Source organism: Dunckerocampus dactyliophorus, chromosome 1, assembly GCF_027744805.1.
Source record: "Dunckerocampus dactyliophorus isolate RoL2022-P2 chromosome 1, RoL_Ddac_1.1, whole genome shotgun sequence".
NCBI classification, from domain to species: Eukaryota; Metazoa; Chordata; class Actinopteri; order Syngnathiformes; family Syngnathidae; genus Dunckerocampus; species Dunckerocampus dactyliophorus.
Window position 1 is genome coordinate 5,458,030 of NC_072819.1, and position 26,710 is coordinate 5,484,739.

Here is a 26,710-nt window from a genome sequence, read left to right on the forward strand (position 1 = left end):
GGTAATGTTATGATTAAAAATATTCATTTTTACATGCATACATTTTTAATTACATGAGGAAAAAATGTGAAATTTCATGCAAAAAAAGTTACACTATTATGAGAAATAAAGACAAAAATATGAAGAGAAAAAATGGTAATATTACAAGAAGAAAGTGGTCATGTTATGATTAAAAACAGTCCTTTTTACAAGCATGCATTTGGAATTACATAAGGAAAAAATGTACTATTACGTGAAATAAAGTAAAAAATAACAAGAGAAAAAAATATATATATTACAAGAAGAAAGTGGTAATGTTATGACATGTTATAACATTTTTACCTGCACTTGGGTCCTGCTCTCTGCATCCTGGGGTCGTTGACTCAACAACATGCCAAGACGTGACACATTTTATTACTAAAAAAGTACATTTTACAAAGGTATACTTGTAATTATATGAGAAAAAGGGTATAATTTCATGCACAAAAAGTTGTACCATTATGGGAAATAATGTCAAAAATATGAATAGAAAATAAATGGTAATATTACAAGAATAAACTTGTTATGATTAAAAATTTTAATTTTACAAGAGTAAAGTGGTAATTATATGAGATGCATAAAAAGTTATACTACAAAAAGTTATACTACAAAAATAATTTGTAATTCTATTATTACAAATAGTAAAAAGTTGCACAATTCAGAGAAAAAAATGGTAATATTACAAGAATCAAGTGGTGATTTGATTTATTAAAAACAGCAATTTTACAAAAACATAAAAAAAAAAGGTGGAGGGCCAATTTAAAAAATGACCCGTGCACCTGAAATGGCTCCTTGGGACGCACTTTGACACGACACCCCTGCTGTCAAGTCTTTTCCACTTTTGATCAGAGCAATAAAACACATTTTTAACTTCAAAGCATGACATTGTTTTCACATTCTTAAGTCTTACGTCGCCAACTACTGGCCTGGCATGCACATAACGCTCTTTGTACTCCCTTTATGTTGCAGCAACTGCAACGTTCCCACGTCATTAAGTTTCATCTTGCTGACTGACATTACAAGGAATGGGAACATTTTGTCTTTGCATCCAAACGTCACAAGCAATTACCGTTTGAAGATGAACATTCCATGTAAGACGGGATTATTAACAGCAATGGTGCTGTAAGTGCCACCAAAACATGGGGCCTTCTTCCAACAGTGAACGTAACCGCAGTGGGAGGAAGTGGAAATAAAAGGAAAGTGTATGCGTGGGGAAGCGCAGCGCCATAACTCATAGCGCGTATGGTTTGTATCCAATTAGCCACAGCATGTAAAGAGCCCACAGGAACGTCTCGGCGGGACCACCTAGCTCGCCGCGACACCACGGAACAATAAAAGAAACATTCCCGGCATTCCTCCCGCCTCATCTTCATCCAGTCAATGAACAACTTTTTAGGTACCACAACAAATCAAAGGCTTTTGAAGAGGGGACCAAAACAAAAAAAAAGTGCAAAAAAAGTAGTCTAGTGTTGCTATATGTTAGCTAGCGGACTACTTCCTAGTTGGTGACGTACACAAGGTACACATTACCTTGTAAGGTGTACCTTCTAGTATGAATACTGAGGCGTTGTCGGACCAACTGCGAGACATGGTTTCAATTAGCAGCGATCAAGCAGGGACCATGATCCAATGCGGACATTTTACGAGCAACATCATGCTAGGTTAGCTTAATCACTGAAGAAAAACGAAATGATCCAACTTACAGACTGACCGGCAGAGCTCCAGGCTGCATTTTAAGATGTGTAGCGAAGCCTGCCTTCTGCAAAGCTGTGCGCGTCGTTGGCCTAGACTTATTAGGTATTTATGAGTAAATCATTATGATATGTCAGGATTACAGTAGATCAAAAATATGTGCTTCTTATGGGAGTCAAATGGCACCTAATTGGTCCCGGAGGTAAAAAGTGTGGGCATATATGCAAATCTCCTGTTCTATGCGCCTTACAATAGAAGGCATTATTGATTTTTAATATTCCATCCATCCTTTTTCTATCCTCAGGAGGGTCGTGGGGAGTTCGGGGAAGAGGCGGGGTATACCCCGGACTGGTCACCAGCCAATTGCAGGGCACATATATGAATTTTACTGTTGATAATAAAAATAATCCTGACCAAGTTTCATACAATTAGCCTTACAAATGAACTCATTCTATACCAAAGACGTAGTTATACATTTTTATAATTTTATAATCGCCCGATCTTTTACACAAAAGGCAAAAAGAGGTGATGATGCAACTATGCACTAATGCATTAACATTTCAGAGCACTTTTAAGCCATGAAAAAGGCCACAATGTGGCAGAAGTGCATTTGATAAGAGCTCGGCAGGATGGAACAATCACACATGACAGGAAGGAGGAAGTGGGAGAGCGTGCAGAAGGTTACGAATTGTAGGGAACTTTTAACGCATGGACGCGCGCGCACACGCGTTCCAAATGTGAAAATTGTGAATATTTCATGGTGCTACATTTGTAAATAAATTGTAATTTTGATGTAAAACAAGCCTTTTTTGTGTTGTTTACGTTGTGCTATAGTTTAGATATTTGAGCTGGCACAAAAGCAACAAATATTTGGGTGTATGTGAAAGTTATGCTTGAAATGTATTTTTTCACAAAAAAACGAACTTACCTACGTTCTACTGCTCATGACTAAAGAACGAAAAACGATAGAAACAAACTTTTTTTTCCTGATGAAAGACAAGAGTTTCGTCTTTCTTTTGGTCTTTTGGTAGGTTCCATGTTTATATAACCATAGAACACAATATTCTGTGTGCCTTGAAAGATCAGTCAAAAGCATCTAAAATGGCCGCTACCGAAGGAGTTGTCTTATGAAAAATGGCTGGGATTGAATGAGTTAAGATGTGTAGCGAAGCCTGCTTTTTTCACATATTACTGTTACAACGTAGATCCATTTTAGGAGTATAGGAGACCTGTAAGCATGAGCGGAGCCTATACGGGTAGCTGACCTCTCAACCTCTGTTGATATCAAGATGAAGTTTCTTGCCATTTCCCGATCCCAACCCCCACCCCTCTCACGGTGCCCCCGCCTGCCAGTGTTTGAGTGTGTCTGAGCCTGATAGCATTGACTTGAGGAATCACTCCATCTCATTCAGCAGTTCCCACAGGCGGGCCACAAAAGAAGAAAATAGACTGGACTGGCAGACCACAGAGAGAAAAAACAACAAGACTTCACCTCCCAGCCTGCTGTTCTCTTAGCGCCAAACAATCCCAGCATCTCCCTCCTCCTCCGACTCGCTCCCATCCCACTTTGCCTTCTCCTCTCCTTCGGAAACGCTCGCTCGATGGGCCGAAGATATTCGCGTGGCGGCGGAAGCCAAACAGCGGCGAGAAATGTGAAAAGTTTACATAAAGCAGCCAACGTGGGTGAAATCAACGATAAGTGGACAAGTGCAGACTAAACAGGCCGCAGTTTGCCCCGGGGAACAAAGACGGCATATGTGAATTTTTGCATGCACGTCGCCGCTGCCTCGATGCGTACGTGAGCGTCTCGAGCCGCATGACGCGTTTCCACACGCAAGTTAAACAAAGATAAGAAGCTGTGACAATGTGACACGACGCAATGCCGTAAAGTGTGACGACGATCAGATGATTGCCTGGAAGTTGTCGTTCAAGTGTAAAAAGAAGTGGAGCACTGCTGATAGTGGAAAAGACTTTTGGTTTGAGTACAGCTTTTTTTTTTTTTTTACTTTCAGCTTTCATCATTTTTAAAATGAAACACATAAAACCGCTGGCAGCGAAATGATCTAATAAACAAAAACGATTTTCATCTTCTACAGATGCAACTTTTTCTTGTAAAATTCCAACTTTTCTCTTAATATTATTACAACTTTATTCAGGTAGAATTACTACTTTTGTCATTATCACATGATGACCTTCATCTTGTGAAACTAGGGCGCATATTTCTGCAAAATTGTGACTTTTCATCTCATAAACCTGCCACCCGTTTATCATAACGTTACGACTTTACTGTCATAATTAATAAGACAACTGTCATCTTGGAAAACGGCAATTTTGTAGAAAATTCAGAGATTTTTTTTTCAGAATATTCTGACTTTGTTCTTGTTAAAATGCAGTATTTTATCATAAAAAAATATTACTTTTTCTCATAGAAGGGCAACTTTTTCTCGTAAAATCATAATACAGTATTTTGTCATAAGAATTTATACTTTTTCTCATATTAGAGCAACTTTTTTCAACTTTTTAAAATTTTTATTAGAAATATTTAGTCAATATTTGTAACTTTTACTCTCATATTCTGGCTTTGTTTTTGTTACTGCAATATTTTCCTGTAAAATTATTAGTTTTTAAAGTAAAATGATAATTGTTTTTCTTTTAAAATTACAACTCTTTACTTAATAATATTATTCAGTAAATAACATTAAAAACAATAAAACAAATAATAAATTAAGAATAAATAAAATATAAATAAATATATAATATAATATAATATAATAATAATATAATAATATAATAAATAATATATTTTATATATTTTATTATAAATAATATAATAAAATATTAATAAATTAAACAAGATAATTACAAATAATAAAATGTTGAATTAATTACATAAAAATCAAATAAATTAATAAATAATAATAAATTACAATAAGTCATAAAATTACCAATAATAACATATTGAATAAATTAAAGAAATAGAATAATCAATAAATAATAAAATTATAAATAATAAAATAGAAATAATAAAAACTAGAAAAATTCAAGTGGAAATTTTTAATGGGCTTGCTACCTGTTCTGAACCCCTCGTGTTTAAAACCGATGGGTGGTTTGGAGGCTTTGCTATTTTCGTTATGCTGACAATGGCTAATAATGCTAGCAGGCAGCGTTGCCAGCTTGGCGGCTTTGTCGCTAAATCTGGCGACGTTCCAAACCCTCTTGGCGACACATTTTCTCAAAAGCGACTAGCGGCAAATCTAGCAACTTTTTCTGGCTTCGTCGGAGCCTTTTCCGGTATTTGGAGACTTAAAAGTGAAAGGACGTATTGTTCTGCAGTTTCTGCTCTCCTGCTGTTGAGAGGTCCGGCCTGCCCCAAAGCAGTCACAAGCGATGGGTGCACTGTCAGCTCCCGCGGCACACTGATAGCGTAGTGGAGCTCGATGCATCCTAAGTGCAAATGACAGTAGTGTGTGACGGATTATTTTATTTTAGTAAAGTTCCTTATAAGTTGAAGTGCATGTATACAGTATGTCTGTGCATGCAAACTTGCACTGTTGTGTTGCCTTTATGCCGTGCACAACAATGTGTGTGTGTGTGTGTGTCAGTGGGTGACAGGGCCAGGGGATTCCCGAGGTGACCTGTCTTGTGTGTGCGCGTGTGTGTGTGTGTGCGTCTCCCATCCATCATCACACACACACACTTCCCTCTCCGAGTGTGTTCCAAAATAGACGTGTGTGTGAACATGACCTCTCCCACACATAAACACGTTCACACTCACACAAGTAAACACGCCCGCTTGACGATGCTATTGTGTCCCCGCGTCCACTCTTGTGTGTGTGTGTGGTATCAGAACTTGTAAGGGCTTGTTGCTGCGTCCTCCCTCCTTCTTTCTGTCTCCTCCCTCGCCACCAAGTCTGCGATCCCTGCCAAACTTCCTCTATGGCAAAGGTGTGGTCCAATCACAGACACACGCACACACACACTTGTTTGTGTAGAAGCAGAAGTGATAGTGAAGCCAGGCATGATGATGTTTGTCCGCATCAGGACACCCAAAAAAAGTCCATGTTACAAAGACCCTATTGTGTTTTGTGTGCTTTTAGGGATGAGCGTGCAGATTTGATTTAAATATAAAATCTCATCTGCGTGTGAAACCCTGCGGCATCCTCTTCGACAGGACAGCGAGGCGTCAAAAACGAGGCAACCATAAAAATCCCCACAAATGCCCATTTTTGCCTCTCACAGCTATTTAACGCATTTAGATAAAATTAGTCCTACAGTATACAGTATTGTACTCACAAAACCTGCAGTCACGCAACATCACAGCTTGTCAGAGCATCTTCCTGCTGAAAAATGTTGAGTAAATCGACTTGCGAGACAGCGCCCTCTGCTGGATTCATAGCTGCAGAACTCTTTCCCCCAGATCCAGCCATTGACGTACAGTATAATGGCAAAATCCTCATGTTACTGTCCAAATACTTCTGAACACAGCTGTGTATTCACTCTGATGCACACGCACGCACACGCATACACACACACACACACACACACACCCACACACACACACACACACACACACAGGACAGTGGCGGTAAACCAGGGTACTTCCTGGTGTTCAAGCAGGAGGCTCTAAGACGCCACTGCAGCCTCCCCTGGAGTTGTGTGTGTGTGTGCGTGCGCCTGTGTGTGTGTGAGGGTTATTATATTGCGGTGATGGGGGGCTTGAGGGAGGGGGCATGTTCTTGGCAGACACACAAACGCACCATGTCACATTAGTGGTCTCCCATTGACTTGAAAGCAGCACTTCACCCCCTTCCAAGTTTCACATACATATTATATAGTGGTGTTTACCCCCTTCTTATTTTTTTCTTATTTTTGTTTCAGATCATCAAACAAATTTAAATATTAGTCACTGTCAACACAACTGAACACAAAATGCAGTTTTAAATGAAACTTTTTATTATTAAGGGAGAAAATAAATCCAAACCTACATGCTGTGTGAAAAAGTGATTTCCCCCTAAAGCTAATACCTGGTTGGGCCCCCCTTAGCAGCAACAACTGCAATCAAGCGTTTGTGATAACTTGCAATGAGTCACATTGGAGGGTTTTCCAGCATGAAGCGCCTTTTTAAAGTCATGCCACAGCATCTCAATAGGATTCAGGTCGAGACTTTGACTAGGCCACTCCAAAGTCTTCCTTTTGTTTTTCTTCAGCCATTCAGAGGTGGACTTGCTGCTGTGTTTTGGATCATTGTCCTGCTGCAGAACCCAAGTTGGTTTCAGCTTGAGGTCACCAACAGATGGCCGGACATTCTCCTTCAGGATTTTTTGGTAGACAGCAGAATTCATGGTTCCATTTATCACAGCAAGTCTTCCAGGTCCTGAAGCAGCAAAACAGCCCCAGACCATCACACTACCACCACCATGTTTTACTGTTGGTATGATGTTATTTTTCTGAAATGCGGTGTTACTTTTACACCAGATGTAATGGGACACACAACTTCCAAAAAGTGAATCTTTTGTCTCGTCAGGCCACAGAGCATTTTCCCAAAGATCTTGGGGATCATCAAGGTGTTTTCTGGCAAAATTGAGACCAGCCTTAATGTTCTTTTTGTTCAGCAGTGGTTTTTTTGTCTTGGAACTCTACCATGCAGGCCATTTTTGCCCAGCGTCTTTCTTATGGTGGAGTCATGAACACTGACCTTAACTGAGGCAAGTGAGGCCTGCATTTTGTGTTCAGTTGTGTTGTCATTGACTAATATTTACATTTGTTTGATGATTTGAAACATCTAAGTGTGACAAACATGCACAAAAGTAAGAAATCAGGAAGGGAGCACACACTTTTTCACACCCCTGTATATTTACAGCATCTGTCAAAAATGAGTTTAGCCCTCACATTTCTGCAAACGTTTTATTCAATCTTGTTAACCAGCATCCGGATCTCATTTGACCTTGAGATGTCAGGAGGTACAACGCTTTTGTTCTTTGTCCCGGTCCAGTTTAGAGATGACGTCCCACCCTTTTAGTTCCTGCGTGTCCAAAAATTTGACACGTCGGACGATTCGTGTCCGAGCGAGGCCGAGCTGCATCTAGACGGCTTTCGGTTTAATCCTAAGCGGCAGCGGACGACCAGCGGCTAAAATATGGACATGTTTACGCTTGTGGAACAGGTGGTTTGATACCTTCATCTCAAAGGATTTGTCACACTGAAGCCTTTCTTGGCCTGCAGCGTCCACTCCGAGGAGCCTTCGACACAGCAACACCATGGTTCGTGTCGTTTCCATCCATGTGGTCCCGGAAAACCACATGGTCAGCAGATTCTGTCATCATCATCAACTTTTATCGGCGTTTCGTGTTTGCTGAGTAGTTGGAAGCACCACAGGTGATAACGACATCTACAAGTCTGAAACATTAAAACTGCTGTTGTTGTTACGCGCAAGCCTCAAACGCTAATCTCACACACGCACACGCACACGCACACGCACACGCACACTGTTCCCTCATGCTGGCATATAGAAAGCCTGAACCTGAGTGGAACACTCAGAATCACATATGTTCTGATTTAAAGGTCAGATATCCCCATAGCAAATATTGTCAATAGAAATCGTCCGTTCCAGGGTCAAGCTGCGGCCATTATTACGTGTATAAAAGGGGTGTCCAAACTTTTTGCACCAGGGGCCCTATCCAGACAAATTGAAAGTAGTGGAGCCTTTTTGATCATTCTTTACCTTTTTGGTTCATGGAAGAATTTTCTAACTGAATTATATATTTTTATTCTATTTTATAATTTCACATAGTTATTCAACATTTTTAAAATATATTTTTAATTTGACCGGTCCAGGGTGTACCCTGCCTTTCGCCCGAGGTCAGCTGGGATAGGCTCCAGCATACCTCCGTGACCCCAGTGAGGAAAAGCGGAATAGACAACAGATGGCTGGATGGATTTTTGATTTGTACATCTGTACATTTGCACATTGTACTGTATTAAATTAATTACTTTCATATTGTAATGTAACATTTGATTTGTAATTAATTGCTTTGTAATGATCTACTTTTTAAATGACTGAATTGATTTTGTTTTTAATGCAATGTAACTATATATTTATTACTATTATTATTATTATTAATGTAATTTATATTTTATTTTATAGTTTTATAAAGTTATTAAGCAACTTTATAAATATACTGTAAAAATCGAATTTGCGTCAATATTTTATTTTTATTTATATTTGTTTAGTAAACAATGTATTCATAAGTATAGTATATTTTTTATTATTTTATAGTTATTTTGTAATTAAAATGATTACTTTTTTGTTATATTTGGTCATATATTATAATTTCATATAACATATGATTTTCTACATAGTATAAAGTATATCTGATATGGTTTATCCATCCATATACAGTACATAATATACATTTATATAAGATATCTAATAAAAGTTATTACATATACAGTATATAGCAATTTTTTTGTTGTTGTTTTTTGTCGTCTTTGCCATCACTGGTACCCTCTTACACACAAAAAAGCTCAAGCAAAAGCGCTTCGAGAAAAAATTCAAATAGTACAAAAGCATGGGAGAGGAACCGTTGTGTTCAACTTTAATTTGGGCCACCACTGATGGAGGGCATGTTTTTTTTTTGGCATACACATACATTAAAGTGTGTGTGTGTGTGTGTGTGTGTGTGTGTGTGTGTGTGTGTGTGTGTGCGTGCTTTTATGCTTGTAATGCGTGTGTGTGTTGAATGTGTGTATTGAAGTGTGTGAGAGATGGTCCATTCTCGGTTGGGCAGAAACAATGGAACCTCTCTGATTACATCTCCCCTGTACAGCGAACAGGGTGTGTGTGTGTCGGGGGTGGAGGGGGCCTAAAAACTTGCCTCCCCCTCTTTCCTCCTCTGTGACCGCCAGAGTTTCCTCACACACACACACCCTCCCCTCGCAGTCGCCTGGCAGCTCATTGGTTAAACTCTGAGCCATAAGTGTGTGCCATTGGCCGGAGGGGCGGAGGTGGGGGCGTGTATTTAAATATATATAAAAATATGCTCAGCGTGGGTCGGTGAACTCCGGCCACAAGTCCCCAAAGTTCCTAGCGGGACGGACCGAAGTGCTCCAGTGAGTGAGACAGATCAGAAGCAGCCGCGGTGGGAAAAGACTTTGTGGAATATCTTCTGAGGAATATTTTGCTTTCCGTCCCACCGTCCCGCCCCTCTTGGATCTCCATGGTTGTACTCGGGATTTGTGGTCCAAATCCATCACATTCTGCCCGTCATCTGAAGGCGTGCGTCCCCGGAACTTTCTGCACCCCATTAAAGTGAGAGAGACGTTTGCAGAACGCCACTCGGACTGAAGTCCAAGCAGAGACAAAAGTTCTGGAATGAGTTTAAGTCAGCCCAGCTTGTCTCGGGGGGCTCTGCTGCATCCCGGCCAGGTGTCGTTCGTGGGCCCCCACTGGGACTCTAGGACCCCGAGTCCCACTTCTGATCCCGACATGGGTTTCGAGCAGAACCTCTCCGGAGACTGCAGCTCTCCAGATAACCTCGGACCCCCCAGGAGAGCGGAGTCAAGGGGCCCCGTTTCGGCCGGGCCCGGGGGTCAGAATCCAGATTTGGCGGAAGGCTCTGGTGATGGAAAGGGCGTGGGGGGCGAGCAGAGGATCCGCAGGCCCATGAACGCCTTCATGGTGTGGGCCAAAGACGAGAGGAAACGACTGGCCTTGCAGAACCCGGACCTGCACAACGCCGTGCTCAGCAAGATGCTCGGTAAAACAAACCTTACATCTACACACACGTTCTTGTTACTTATTTTTTCATGCTTTTTTTAAACCTATTTTAATGCCAATTTTATTGTTTACTTGAAGAGTAGACTAAACAATAGGAGGAGGTTATTGTGGATGTCTTTGGGGATACTTTGTGATCATCTACAACCTTGTATTTGTAGTTTTTGCATCTTTTCTGATCGGGACACTGTTTTATGGATGTACAGTATCAGAGCTTTGCAACTGGCTGCCTGCAGTCCAAACCCAGCAGCATTAATTCAAACCTTGGGAGCAACATTTTTGCAGCAGTTTCCTATTAGCAGCAGAGCAGTCCTGTCTTATAGAGGATCTTTGACCAGCGGGTTTGCAGTAGGTCCTTAAAAACAGCAGAGTACACCTGTCTTTTAAGGGACCTTTGACCCGTGTTTTTGCAGTCCAGTCGTTCCTACAACTCTTGAACTGTATAGACAATCTTTGACTAGTGTTTTTTTGCAGTAGGTCCTCAAAAACAACAAAGCACTCATCTTGTCGAGCAGTGGTTCCCAAACTTTCCAAAGTCATGCACCCCCTACTCCTGCACACTTACAAAACAAAAACCATACAATTAAATATATTTGTTATATTATTATGACATTATATATTATATATTTGTCTTATGGCAACTAACTTAAAACGAAGAGGGCTTTAGAGGGGTAAGATATCTCCTAGCAGTGTTTGGTGTTTGTATTGGTATTAGTTTATACAGTATATTGAGTATTTAAGTGGTGACAAGCTGTGGTAAGATGTGGTGAACTGTGATCTTTACGCTCTTTTGCTGGGCTTTGGTCTGCAGCAGCATGGAAATAATCAGTACAATGCCACAAATGTTACACGTAAACGTAATAATTATAAATAATTATGAAAACAAAGTCATGTAAAGTACAGAAATCAATAAGGTAATGAATTCAATACAAGGTTTATTACTGAACCAATGGACATATGAGCACGTATAGCGTGAGATTATGCACACATTATTCTTGTAAGCAGACATTTAGTAAAATTGGGGGCTGTTTAACATTAGTCACTGCATCCAGTCAGCAAACAAATGGCTCATACAGCTCAGAAAACTCACTAATTAGTCACAGCACCACGTAAGAAGGCCAGCTCTCATTTAGCATACAATATACAGTGGTGTAAAAAGCGTTTGCCCCCTTCCTGATTTTTTTTGTTTGTTGATTGTTTGACACACTTAAATGTTTCAGATCATCAAACAAATTTAAATATTAGTCAATGACAACACAACTGAACACAAAATGCAGTTTTTAAATTAAACCTTTTATTTCTAAGGGAGAAAATAAATCCAAACCTACATGCTGTGTGAAAAAGTGATTTCCCCCTAAAGCTAATACCTGGTTGGGCCCCTCTTAGCAGCAACAACTGCAATCAAGCGTTTGTGATAACTTGCAATGAGTCACATTGGAGGGTTTTCCAGCATGAAGCGCCTTTTTAAGGTCATGCCACAGCATCTCAATAGGATTCAAGTCAGGACTTTGACTAGGCCACTCCAAAGTCTTCCTTTTGTTTTTCTTCAGCCATTCAGAGGTGGACTTGCTGGTGTGTTTTGGATCATTGTCCTGCTGCAGAACCCAAGTTGGTTTCAGCTTGAGGTCACCAACAGATGGCCGGACATTCTCCTTCAGGATTTTTTGGTAGACAGCAGAATTCATGGTTCCATTTATCACAGCAAGTCTTCCAGGTCCTGAAGCAGTAAAACAGCCCCAGACCATCACACTACCACCACCATATTTTACTGTTGGTACGATGTTCTTTTTCAGAAATGCGGCATTACTTTTACACCAGATGTAATGGGACACACACCTTCCAAAAAGTTAATCTTTTGTCTCGTCAGGCCACAGAGTATTTTCCCAAAGATCTTGGGGATCACCAAGGTGTTTTCTGGCAAAATTGAGACGAGCCTTAATGTTCTTTTTATTCAGCAGTGGTTTTGGTCTTGGAACTCTGCCATGCAGGCCGTTTTTTCCCAGCGTCTTTCTTATGGTGTAGTCATGAACACTGACCTTAACTGTGGCAAGTGAGGCCAGCAATTCTTTGGATGTTGTTGTGGGGTCTTTTGTGACCTCTCGCATGAGCCGTCGCTGCACTTTTGGGGTTAATTTGGTTGGCCGGCCACTCCTGGGAAGGTTCACCACTGTTCCATGTTTTGGCCATTTGTGGATAATGGCTCTCACTGTGGTTTGCTGGAGTCCCAAGGCTTTAGAAATGGCTTTATAACCTTTTTCAGAATGATAGATCTCAATTAATCTCAGTTATGTTATATTTTAACCGGAGGGGAGCAATCACTTTTTCACACAGGGCCGTTTTGGTTTGGATTTTTTTCTCCCTTAATAATAAGTTTCAATTAAAAACTTCATTTTGTATGCAGTTGTGTTGTCATTGATTAATATTAAAATTTATTTGATGATGACAAACATGCACAAAATAAGAAATCAGGAATGGGACAAACACTTAGTCACACCACTGTAAATGAGCTTTAAAAATCTTCAAGATGCGTTATACACCTGTCATATAGACTCTGACTAGCATTTTGGCAGTCAACTCTTAAAAACAGCAGAGTACACCTGTCTTTTAGAGGATCTTTGACTTGTGTTTTTGCAGTACTGTAGTTCCTAAAACTACGAGTGATACACAGACAATCTTTGACTAGTGTTTTTTTGCGGTTGGTCCTTAAAACACCAGAGCACTACTGAAATATATAGACAACCTCTGACTAGTGTTTTTTGCAGTAGGTCTTTACAAACAACAAAGCTCTCTTCTTGACTCTTGTTTTTTCAGTCTGTCATTAAAAACAGCAAAATACTCCTGTACCTGTCATATATGCTGTAAATTCTGGTGTAAACGTTGAAATTTGAACTCTGCGGCTTATACAAATTGTTTAAATAATTGTTTAAATACTGTAATGAAATGGTAGCTCTTCCATTGGCAGAAGCCAATCACAAGCTATCAGTGCAGTCACAACAAGCCTGTCAACCCAATGGGAACTGCAGGAGGTCAGTATATATAACAGAATAACAATATAACAGTCTAACAAAAGAACACCAAACTAATCACACAGCAACTTAACACTCAAAAGGCACAATTAAGAAATATACAAACATGCACCAATAAGGGTTTAAAATGAAAAAAAAACTCTTGTATCTTCATTCATTGCAATGATGTCAGCCTCCCTCTGGGCTCCTCTGGCTCCCTCTTGTGGACAGAGGCAGCATTGCAGCGCCATCCATCCATCCATCCATTTTCTATGCCACTTGTCCTCCAATGAAATGTTTGCTCAGATGAAATGCATTATTGGAAGATTTTAAAATGCCTTTTTCCACCATTTTCCACCAACTCCTATTGGTACATGTTTGTATATTTCTGAGGTGCACCTTTTGAGTGTTAAGTTGCTGTGTGATTGTTGTTTTAGTTTTGTTTGTAAGACAACACCGTGAGTCAGACTGTTATATTGGGTATTGAGTAATTGAGTATTGAGTACTGTGTTGACACATCGTCATGAGCTTTTTCATAGCTCATGATTGGCTCCCGTCAAACAAATAGCTGCCCGGTCCTTACGGACTCGTGCGTGACACAATATGCCATTTTATGATGTGGACACGTGCGGCTTATACACCGTTGCGTCTTATATATGTACAAATCTCTTTTTTTCCTCTAAATTTAGTCGGTGTGGCTTATACACCAGAATTTACGGTACTATCTTTGCAAACAGCAGAGCACTCTTGTCATTCAGACAATCTCTGACTAGTGCTTTTGTCAAATAGACAATCTCTGACTAGTGTTTTTGTAGTTAGCCCTTAAAAACAGCAGAGCGCTCCTGTCATATACAGGATCTTTGACTAGTCCACTGTAAACATATTTCTGGTGTTTTAATGTATGACTTTATGAATTTATTTATCCAGCACTATGCTATATAATACTACATTTTTCATCTGTACGACAAAGCTATGCATGAAAAAATATGTACCGGTACGTGCATGTACATTGTAGTGTTGTATGTTTATGTTTTATATGATCTCTTTCTACGGCATCAGGGCAAATGAAATGTTTTTTCAATAAGCGCTTCAAAAGAGACATGACATGTGACATATGAAATACATTTAGGAGTACAAACATAGAATTAACAACGCTCAGGCCTTGTGGAATTCCACATTTGAAGCAAAGCTATACATTCCAGTGGACACTATATTTATGCCTTGACATGTGAGTTATGTATTATATACATGTATATGAGGAATGAGGGAGAACAATATGTACAGTATGTAGATAACCAGCTATAATTACTGAGCTTTTGTGCAGGTTCTTCAGAGCCCCAGTTGTTGCAGGAGAACACCAATTAACTTTTGCGCACGGCGTCCATGTGCTCATTATGTCATAAATGTCATACTTTAGTCATCCAAAGTCACCACAAACTGAGACTCTGAGGCTGGCGTCGCAGCTCCATAAGAAATATGGAGCTGGCTGTCGAGGGCGGGGAGGGGTCAACGGTCAGAAGGCGCAAAATATCTAGACGAGAAGAAGTGGTTTATTTACTACAGAAAAAGGGATGAATGTATTTAGCTATTTTATGCCTTTTTTCTGTAAACGCCTTTAAACCAATCCAATGTGGTTTAGGGATTAAATATGAATAGGATTTTTGTGTCTACAAAGTCGACGGCGGTTGAAATGTGAGGGTTTCATCTCTAATGTAGGTCAATATGTTACGTAGATTTCAAAGAAAAAAATGCTTTTATTTGTATTATTCTATTGGTTTGATATCTTCTGACATTACAACATTTTTCCCCGGAGCCTTTCATTTATGTTTTTTTCCCCTATTTTTAGATTGGGCCACGGGAAATTAAAAACAAGCATCAGCGCTCTGTCATCATGCAGGAGGTGCAATGAAACCCAAAATAAAAGAAATGACTAAAACTTCATACGCAGTATAATGCATTCTGCATTGTTTATTTTTGAGGATTATTGTATTAACTTTAACTTTGCTAAAATGTATTTATTTACATTTTTGTTTAATTAATCATTTTTAATTAATGAGTAGGTAGTAGCGTCAGGGTCATTTTGTATAGTGCATGCATAACCTCGCACTTGGGAAAAATAGTAATTAATACAAATAAAAACAAAATGTTTGTCAGGATTCATCTAAATGTCATCTAAATGGTCGAGCGTTTAACGTCACCATATGTGAAATCATCTTTATGCCAGCATACAGGAGGTGCGATGAAACCTAATATAACAAAAATAACTTAAATAATGTTAAATTAATATTAAATAATGTTATTTTTGTAAAACCTAATGTATATGTATTTCTTTGGACATTATTATTATTTAATAAAAACTAATAAACGGCGAGTATCATGGTGGTAGCATGCTTACCATTGTATAGGGGAAAAAAATTGCAATAAAACAGTAATATTTTTAAAATTTTTCTTATTTTCTGCACTAAATATCTGATTTGTTGTATTAATATTACGTCTCAAGCTCGAAAAAAATGCAACGAGATACAACTCAGTACAACATTGTAACACTTCTGCTTTTAAAAAGATAACCATACGCACTGTTTGTTAAAAAAAAAAAGTTTTTTCTTATGATTACATTTTAATAATATTTTGGTTACCTGACAGCTTTAAGTGTGACGCAGAGCAGTTGAACGCCAATGCAAACTCAACATGGAGGACATACTGTTGTATCGTGTCTCATTTAATTGCAAACATGTTGACAGTGAGCTCGGAATGACACAAGTGGTTGTGGTATCGATACTTCAGTCCTACGTCTACATGACATCTGTGTTGTGTGTCACGCTGCAAGTGACGTAAACGCTGCCGTGCTATCGGATTTGAGACCACAGTGTGTGGAACGATGACGCCCGTGGAGAAACCACCTCCATATGTGTTAGAACTTCACCATTCATGTTTGTTAGCGTGCCAGGGAGGAAGTCAGGTGACTGATGGCTTGATGGCAAGAGAGTGGATGAGCGGGTCCACAAAAACAGCTGATGTTGCCACAGGAGCTCACAGCTCAAGCCTCACTTCCCACTGAGCTGCGCCGAGTGTTTTTTTCCTCCTGTTGCCACAGTACATTTGAACAAAACCACCATAATGGTCATTTAAAACCCAAACCACCATCTTTCCCAAAACTAGTGTTCTGGTGCCTAAACCTAACCAAACGCTTGTCACTCTACATGTCAATCCAACTTTTAACCGTGTCCTCTCCGCGTCCACCAGGCCAGTCGTGGAAGGCGCTGACCGCCACAGAGAAGCGTCCCTTTGTGGAGGAAGCGGAGCGCCTGCGCATCCAGCACCTTCAGGATCACCCCAACTACAAGTACCGCCCCCGTCGCAAGAAGACTACCAAGAAGCTCAAGCGCGTCGAACCGGGGCTTCTGCTTCACAGCTTAGCCCAGGGCGGAGGCCCTGCACATGGGATGGGTCCTGGCATGGCCCCTCTGGGTGGAGAAGGTGGCCATGGAGCTTCTCCTTATGGACATCCAGGTGCTCATCACCACCACTCCCACCACCTGCTGCCCTCTATGGGGCACTTCAGGGACCTCCAGGCACCAGGGCACCAGGACTTGGAGAGCTACGGCCTGCCCACCCCAGAGATGTCCCCTCTGGACGTTCTGGAAAACGGAGCTGGTGAGTCCGTGTTCTTTCCCCAGCATGCGCAAGAAGAAGCAGGGATGGGAGGCTGGAGCAGCTACCACCACCACCACCTTCACCACCATAACCCACATTACAGCCATCACTATGGCAACCACCACAATCCCATGCACGGGGCAGCCACGCAGAGTCCGAGTCCTGTAATGACTTTGAGTCCAAGTCGGAATTCCAGAATGTCCTCGGTGGAGTCAAACATGGCTTCCACCATGAATCCCGTCCCTTCCGGCGTGTCAGGTCCAATCAGGATGAACTCAGCTCCGACATCAGGCCGCCACATCACCTTGAGAGGTCCCATGAAATGCCCACCACCATCCCCCCATGACTCAGTGTCATACTCCCAGTCCTCAGTCAGCCTTGCAGAGACAGTGAAACCCCACCAAAGCCCTCTTTCTGTCGGCTACTTCAGCCAAATATACGGAAGTGCAGCCTCTAATTTCACCCCGACTCACCTGGGCCAGCTGTCACCTCCGCCTGAAACCTCCCCCACTTCCTGCTCATCCTTCCTCCCCACCGTGCACTCAGCAGACGCCTTGAATCTGGAATCTGCTGGACACTTTGGGCCTTCTTCCTCTACAGACTTCTGGTCCGAGGTGGACAGGCATGAATTTGACCAGTATGTAAATGCTGCCAGGAACCGAGAGGAGGCCTATGGACCAGGCGGGGTCGGGTCCAAAGTCCTGGTGTGGCGGGGTAGCGGAGGTGTTAGTGGCGGCGATGAAGGAGTCAGCCCACTGATATCTGCTCTTTCTGACGCTAGCAGTGCTGTCTATTACAGCGCCTGCATCACTGGCTAACACCTGACTGTGTTACAAGCAGCCATACTTCATCATGCCTTTACCCCTTCGCATTGCATCATAACAACAAAACGACACATGTAAACAATGATTTGGAGCATTATTAACAAGCATATTGCACAACACAGCAGCAACAGAACCAATGTTGTCATAGGGGTAAGGCGCAAACTGCTGAATCAGCATTAACAGCGCTGATGATTGAAGTGTAACACGCATGATTTTCACACCAACAGCTGAGTAGCAACATTTTAAAGTGCATGCAGAGCTAGATAAAGCTGCTGGATGTTGACCATCCATGATTGTTCAAATGCAACTAAAGTTAATTTTAAAAAATGCATCAAGAGGTTTCCGACAGCCACAGCTGTCAATGCCAATGTTTTTGACTAATTAGAGACCCTGGTGGTTATTTGCGAATATAGGAGACGCTGCAGTAAACTGAATAGAGGTGTTAGACTGTCCACTATTTGCAAAGATGGCTTTTGCTAAAAACTACGTCCACTCTTAGAATCAAAGAGGACAACTGGTAAACGTACCAACCAAACAAGAAAATACTCATCTTATATGTGTCGATCCGAGCCTTTCGATTGCCAGAGAGCATCACCAAGCACGTGGTAGGTCAATCAGTCAGATCAGAGCCGTGAGAGTAGCTCCACCTTTGCCTGTGATGACGTCAGCGCCGGGAGAAGATACTCTGTGTTCCAATTTCTTGATGCCGCCTTTCATACAAAACATCATAGGGAAAGGCAAGAGAAAAGACGGCCTTTACAGGCACCATAAAAGAAGCTACATCGCGGGTGTCCCAGCTTTTTCTAGCTACTTTGGTACATTTTGTATATGAAAGATGCTAAAACCAATCCGGTGTAGGTCGATATAAGCTCAGCTACCTGAGAAAAAACAGCCTAGCTTTGTGTTATGCGTGACAACGCAAACATGTGTGTAAGACTATAGCTCATTAATCATAAATTTCTTTTTACAACATGTCTAGGGCCCATAAAAACAAGTTGCGGGCAGAAAATGGCCCCTGGGCCACACTTTGGACACCAGTTTGCCATTTCGCCAGGTTATATTTTTCATTATTTTCTTGATTTTCCTGACAAATTTTAATATTTTCGATTTAATTTTAATAAAAAAATAAACAAGGTGACCTGACGCGTGATTGTTTTTTTCTTTTCCAGTTGTGCAAAAGCTCACATTAGACCCATATCATTGTTTGCTATGTAATTTTGGAGTTATTTAAATGTTTTTCGAAGCTAAAAGTCGTAATATTAATTAATTTAATTGTATTAGTGTTGTGACTTCAGAGCCAACCCGGAGCTGCAGCCTAATACACACTAAATAACTGGAAGACTTGAGAGCAAAAACTGAAGGTCAAAGTCAAATCCTCTTGTGGTTTTGAGGTTTCAATGAATTTATTTAATGTCGGTATGAAGGCCAAAAGGGGGGATAAAGGGGCGCTAAAGGGGAGAACTGGATCCAGCTTCCATGTACGCGTTTCCGGGAATACATGCACCACAAAGCCACTGAGGTATCCCACAAACGATTGGGATGTTTTACAAGATGGCTTTAGGATTGTGATATATTCCTCATTTCCTCACGTCATGCCAACATCTCTGTAGGCAAACATGAAACTGGTGCGGATTAGGACATCTTTCCTTTTAATCAGGAGATGTCTCAAACATGCTTCTTGTTTAGCTTGAAAGTTTAAAGACAGGCGCTATATATATATATATATATATATATATATATATATTTTTTTTTCATCCAACACTGCAATCATGTTTTGTTGAGTTGGCGCCAGACAGAATCAGCCACAAAGTAGTCCAACAAAAACATGTAAGTACAGCTAATACAAGGCCAGTTGATTATTACCATCGAAGCATCTCAATTCGCGCACTTTTGTACTTGCACTTTGAGTGCGTAAGTGCGTCCACAGCGATGCACAGTGCAAATCAGCCTGTGTCTCAAATGGAATTCTTCCTTCAGTACACTTCAACTACTATGTACTTAGTTCTTTAGAAATTTTTCGATAGTGTATTGCTACCCAAAATCCATTTACTTACCGGAAATGACAATTGAGTACACAATATTTACCCACTTCTTCTCCTCTCCTTTTTCATGGTTAATTTCAACACCCCGAGTTAGTCCCGCTCCATAGCTAAGGGGCGATCCAAACGTTTTCAGGTCAAAACGGCAAAGTATTTTATCATGTCAGCCTCTCATTCAAACGGAAACGGCGTTGTTGGTGCCCTGAAACGGTATTTTCAGGGTGGGAAAATCTGAAAACGCCGGCTGGTCGTTTCCGTATAGACAAGCAATCCACTGCTTTTTTAAAACGTTGATGTGAGCATTGATGACAATCCAACATAATATCTGAATATTTCGAGCGTCATGGCTCACCGTAGTCGACAGTCTCCTGGTATTTTCTTGTCTGACACTCCCAAAATGACGCACATGTAATTTCCCTTTGTCATAAGTCTCGACGAGCATTGGAAAGCGTATGACGACGGACTTACGCGCATGTGTTCTTTCTTCTTCTGTGGTTTGGTGTATAGGTGTTCCTTGTGTATTACATTGTTTTCACTCATTCTGGATGTAACTATATACTAATCAATATGGACAGTGTGGACGCAACTTTTTTCAACCCGGCAAAAAAAAAATCCCAAGAACGTTCCCGTGTGGACAGGGCCCAAGATGGCGGCTATTGAGAGTTGTAAGAGTCCATCAGTGCACACTCACCATGTCGAGCATTTTGAGTGCAACATTAGTACACTGCATTTTGCCCTGCTTCTAGTGTGAACACACTTATGCACTCAAAAGACTAAGTGCAAGCACACAAGGTCACCAAGTATTTCATCGTTTTCAGCTTTTCATTCACACAACAACAGCGTCCTGGGTGCCCTGAAACGGTGAGAAAATCTGATTACGTCGCCTTGTCGTTGCCGTGTAGACACGCAAACCACTACTTTCTGAAAACGACGTCACTGCCCCATTGCTGTCACGTGACCAGAAGAACAAGAGCGAGCCTCGAACGCATAACAACAACAATGGTGGCCTACCAATCTGTGTTTGTGCTGCAGTTGCATCCATCCATCCATCTTCTACCGCTTGTCCGAGGTCGCAGCCTAAGCAGGGAAACCCAGACTTCCCTCTCCCTGGCTATTTCGTCCAGCTCCTCCTGGCGGATCCCGAGGCGTTCCCAGGCCAGTTGAGAGACATAGTCTTTCCAATGTGTCCTGGGTCTTCCTTGAGACCTCCTTCTGGTCGGACATGCCCTAAACACCTCCCAGGGGAGGCATACTCACCAGATGCCCGAGCCACCTCATATGGCTCCTCTTAGTGCGGAGGAGCAGCAGTTCTACTCTTGAGTCTCTCCTGGATGCCTGTGCTTCTCACCTTATCTCTAAGGGAAAGCCCAGCCGGCCTACGGAGAAAACTCATTTCGACTGCTTGCAGTTGAATTCTTCTGATATTTATTTGTCTTATACTTCAAAGTGACTCGCAGAAGTCATTTCATTTCATCGTCAGTCCAGATAAAAGACTAGGGTTTTTGGCGCACACTCTCGCCATCAACTTGTTATTTTTGTTTGTGTTGCGCAAGACGATGGATCTTACGCACATGCGTCCTGTCTCCTCGTTTTGGTGTGTCACATGGTTCTGTCTGCGTTACAGCGCCACATGTAGATGTGCCTTACACATTACATCGTTTTCACCCAGTGATCAGAGCTGAAAACGTCCCCTTGTGGATATGACTATTTACTGATCACACTGTGTGGATGTGATTTTTTTCCCAACTTGACAAAAAACAACAACCCAGGAGCGTCCCCGTGTGGACGGGGCCTTAGTCACCTTCTTGGGTACGTAGTGGAAGAGGAAAAACAAGTGGTTGCAACTCACCATTAAAAAGGAGAAGAAGAAATGGGTAAATATTTCGATCGTCATTACTGCTGAAGTGCGCAACTACGTACACAGTATAGTTATAGAAGGGTACTGACGGAGGTGTTCCAATTGAGACACAGCACGTTTGCTTGCTTGTGTACGACAGAGTATAAAAAAAAAAAGTAATCTGCGATTGAGAATAAAGTCGTAAATTTACAAGAAAAAAGTCGCAACTCTACGAGAAAAAAAGTCGTAAACTTACGAGGAAAAACGATGTACATTCACGAGAAGAAAGTCGTAATGTTATGAGAATAAAGTCCTAAATTGACGACGATGAAGTCGTAATATTTACATGTCATCGTGCTATTTGTGTCAAAGGGAAACTTTATAACGTGGCAGCAAAACAGAGCCGTTGAACAGATTAGCATGTCTAGCCCTTCTCCAGCATGAGGCGCTCACACTTCTGCCTTCCTTACCCCGCCCCCTCCACATGCCCGAGGCCAACGGTCACATAAATCCCCCCTTTTCATAGCTGTCTCAGGCAATGCCTGTTATGACGGAGTATTAAAATAATCTGTAGATTACGAGAATAAAGTAGTAAATTTACAAGAAAAAACTCGCAACTTTATGTTACAGGCATTGCCTGAGACAGCTATGAAAAGGGGGGATTTATGTGACCGTTGGCCTCGGGCATGTGGAGGCCAACAGCTAATCTGTTTTGCTGCCACGTTATAAATAAAAGCTTGCCTGAAGCAAGAGGAAAGTTTCCTTCCGTCCTGAAGAGCTGTGCTCTATTTTCCCTGTGACACGTATGACACCATGACACCTAATACTACCAATTTATTCTCAGATTTATTCGCGTAGTATTACAACTTTTCTTCTTATGAATTTACGACTTTATTCTTGTAAATTTACAACTTTATTCTCATAAAGGTATGACTTTTTTCTCGATTACGACTATATTATCGCAATATTACGACTTTTTTTTCTCGTACATTTCCATTCGGAAATGTACTACTTTATTCTCATAAATGTATTACTTAAACCTCGAAAACTCGAAAAATTATTATTTTTTTCAATGTGGCCCTAATACTCCATTGTACTTGTGGCCTGTTAACAGCACTACGCTAAGGCTAATGAGTAACGTTGTGAATCCCATCATCCCATCTAATTTCAAATGGTTGGCGTGACATTGAGAAATGAGATGGATGTAAAAATGTACTGTGTATAATATATCGATGTTATGCCTGTTGGCATTCTGTGAAGGAGACATTGTAAAAATTGTATGAAACGTTTGCACTGGGTTTCACGTCTTAGCTGTATAGAAGGAATACTACTTTTGAAAAAGTTCTTCATTGTGATGACATTTTGTACAGAAAGAACTATGTTTTTGTGCTTTGTTTCTATTCTTAAACAACAGCTCAAACAATAGCTCATGAGCTACAAGAGTGTAGCTCGTGTGCTGCCAATGTTACTCGCTTAGCAAGGCTTTTAACAAAAAGATCCACACCCTGAATGATGTATATGTTGGTTAAAATGTAAATGGAGACAAAATCAAGTCACCAGCACCACTAACGCTAATTTGTTTTCACATTTTCACACAGACGTAAAATTGCCAATTTTTGGTGCAGAAAATGTGTCACCGCCAAGCAGCTGCAGAAATGAGAAATTTAATGAAGCTCAGCTGATATCTTTGAACTTAATTTGCATTTTGCAGCGGGCAGCAGCGTTGCCAGATGGGAAATTATCGTACCAGAAGCTTAAAATTATTACATTGTGAGGAAAATGATCACACACACCCAATTTGATGTTGCTCCGGACCATTTTCTAAAGTAAAACTTTAGTAATGAGGGGGTCACAATATACACACATTGTGGGACTTTTGGAATTATTGATCGTACAAAGGGTAAAATAATCTGGCAACGCTCCTCATCCAATGTGTTCTACATGACTCTCATTAACAAGCATCCTGGAAATCTGTTGCTCGATGCTCATCCCTTCCAGCTGGGTTATTATTTTTTTCACTGAGGAGAGTAACAAGAATTTGTGGTTTTGTTTGCGCTGGGAAAATGAAAAGTCGCCCATCCAGAAGCCTCTTTGTTTTTTTTTTTTTGTTTTTTTTGTTCATACAACGTGTAGTTTTGTAGCGAACGCCCCATCTGTTGTGCATTAGTGCTACACACACACAATACATTTTTCGACATGACACAGTAGAGCAACATGGAGTATGTTGTACGATATTTACCACAGTGTTCTTGTGGCCACTTCTGCCTGAAAACAGATAGGATACTTTTTTTTTCACCCTTCTGAGAAGTTATGAAAAGTCATCGTTGGCGTTTTGTTTCCACTTTAATCAACTGTGACACTCAAAGAACATCAGAGCAGCATTTTTTTGGAGTCGTGCAATAACTCTGAGGCTTTTGGTTATAATTATGTGCGGGGGGGACAAAAAGGACACATAACATTTGAGGACTAATACAAAGGACGTTTTCTCAGCAGCATAAACAAATTATAAGCAGGACTTTTCCCACTGATTCACAATCTGTTTGGCAGGGAGGATTTTTTTGATTGGATTTTTTGGTGATGTCGTCTATTGTGTGTTCTTTCAAGAAGGTTTGGGTGGTCTGTACATGCTTCTCTATTTTATGATGGCATTTTACAAAAATAAACACTTAAAAGACAGCAGCCTGCCTTGTGACTCTCTTCAGATATTAAGTGTAAATTATATTTAATGGTGGATTTATTTCTTTTTTTAAAACAAAAGCCTGTAGGACAGGGTTGTCCAAAGTGCAGGCCATCTGTGGCCATTTTTTTTATTCTCAAGAAAATGTTTAAATTAGGGCCACATTGAAAAGATAATGTAGAGCCCGTGGGGGAAAAACTGGCAAGATACAGTTTTTACTGATACTGTTACAAGATAGCAAATTAAAGTGCTCATGTTATTTTCTCCATGACAAATAATATTGAAAAGCAGATTTCCTGTGTTAAACGTGTCCTCCAAAGTTGAAATACTTACTACAATTTTTGTTTTACTATTTTCGGCCCTTCTTCTGGGACTGGACAAGGGGCAGAAGCAAGTGACGTTTACACCAGAAGTTCCCACCCGGAAGCTGTTGTCCACTCCAATGCGTCCCCATTGTTATGATTCAGTTCCGGGTGAATTTCTGTTGTTTGTTTTATATATTTTTACATACAGTGGTGTGAAAAAGTGTTTTCCCCCTTCCGGATTTCTTATTTTTTTGCGCGTTTGTCACACTTCAGACAAATGTAAATATTAGTCAATGACAACACAACTGAACACAAAATGCAGTTTTTAAATGAAACTTTTTATTATTAAGGGTGAAAAAAAATCCCAACCTACATGGTCCTGTGTGGAAAAGTGATTGCCCCCCTGTTAAAAAATAACTAAACTGAAATTAAGATCTATCAGTCTGGAAAAGGTAATAAAGCCATTTCTAAAGGTTTCAGACTCCAGCAAACCACAGTGAGAGCCATTATCTACAAATGGTCAAAACATGGAACAGCGGTGAACCTTCCCAGGAGTGACCAGCTAAACAAAGAGTGCAGCGACGACTCATCCAAGAGGTCACAAAAGACCCCACGACAACATCCAAAGAACTGCAGGCAGGTCAGTGTTCATGACCCCACCACAAGAAAGACACTGGGCAAAAACGGCCTGCACGGCTGAGTTCCAAGACCAAAACTACTGCTGAATAAAAAGAACATTAAGGTTTGTCTCAATTTTGCCAGAAAACACCTTGATGATCCCCAAGAGCTTTGGGAAAATACTCGAGCCTGACGAGACAAAAGTTGAACTTTTCGAAGGTGTGTGTCCCATTACATCTGGCGTAAAAGTATTCAGAAAAAGAACGTTGCACCGATAGTAAAATATGGTGGTGGTAGTGTGATGGTCTCAGGATGTTTTGCTGCTTTAGGACCTGGAAGACTTGCTGTGATAAATGTCTACCAAAAATCCTGAAGGAAAATACCTGGCCATCTGTTGGTGACCTCAAGCTGAAACCAAAACACACCAGCAAGTCCACCTTTGAATGGCTGAAGAAAAACAAAATGAAGACTTTGGAGTGGCCTAGTCAAAGTCCTGACCTGAATCCTATTGAGATGCTGTGGCATGACCTTAAAAAGGCGCTTCATGCTGGAAAACCCTCCAATGTGGCTGAATCACAACAATTCTACAAAGATGAGTGGGCTAAAATTCCTCCACAGCGCTGTAAGAGACTCATTGCAAGTTATCACAAAGGCTTGATTGCAGTTGTTGCTGCTAAGGGTGGCCCAACCACTTACTAGGTTTAGGGTGCAATCACTTTTTCACACAGGACCATGTAGGTTTAGATTTTTTTCTCTCTTAACCAAAAAAAGTTTCACATTGCATTTTGTGTTCAGTTGTGTTGTCGTTGACTAATATTTAAATTAGTTTGATGATCTGAATCGTTTAAGTGTGACAAACATTCAATAAAATAAGAAACCAGGAAGGGTGTAATCACTCTTTCACACTGCTGTATTATTCCCGCTCTTTGTGTTGAAGGCTTTTGCTGGAACACGCAAAGAGACGGAGTAAACTTGTTCACATTTCCAAAAGACACTGTTCGCCTCGTCAGATGCGTCGGCAAACTTCGAGGGACACATTTTTCAACATTGCCCTGCAAATGGAAATAAAAAGTCACACACCCACGAGACGTTCAACTGTGGAAAAGTGTGCCAAGGTGGCAGTAAGTCAATCCACATTTCTTCTGCTATTAGTCTCCAAAGTAGCCAGCCTAGTATTGGGCTAATGCAGTGTTGATTCGTAACTGGCTTGGTTATGACGTGCTAGCTAGGCGGCTAATGTGCTATGTGTTGTAGCATCCAACAGGGAG

General features: G+C 40.9%; 1 protein-coding gene across 1 annotated transcript; it reads left to right on the forward strand.

The window, feature by feature from the left end:
• The first annotated feature begins 9,780 nt into the window (after positions 1 to 9,780).
• On the forward strand, positions 9,781 to 22,309 carry sox18 (SRY-box transcription factor 18). Its single transcript, XM_054795207.1, has 2 exons — positions 9,781 to 10,466; positions 16,732 to 22,309. The coding sequence occupies exons 1-2, from the start codon at positions 10,082 to 10,084 to the stop codon at positions 17,958 to 17,960; spliced, it is 1,614 nt and encodes a 537-aa protein (XP_054651182.1). The 5' UTR covers positions 9,781 to 10,081; the 3' UTR covers positions 17,961 to 22,309.
• The last annotated feature ends 4,401 nt before the right edge of the window (positions 22,310 to 26,710 follow it).

Bases quoted from the DNA above. Each gene is read 5' to 3' on its own strand.
- sox18 (XM_054795207.1), top strand. From the start codon at position 10,082: ATGAGTTTAAGTCAGCCCAGCTTGTCTCGGGGGGCTCTGCTGCATCCC. The intron at 10,467-16,731 runs GTAAAACAAACC...CGCGTCCACCAG, and splicing joins CGTGCTCAGCAAGATGCTCG to GCCAGTCGTGGAAGGCGCTG.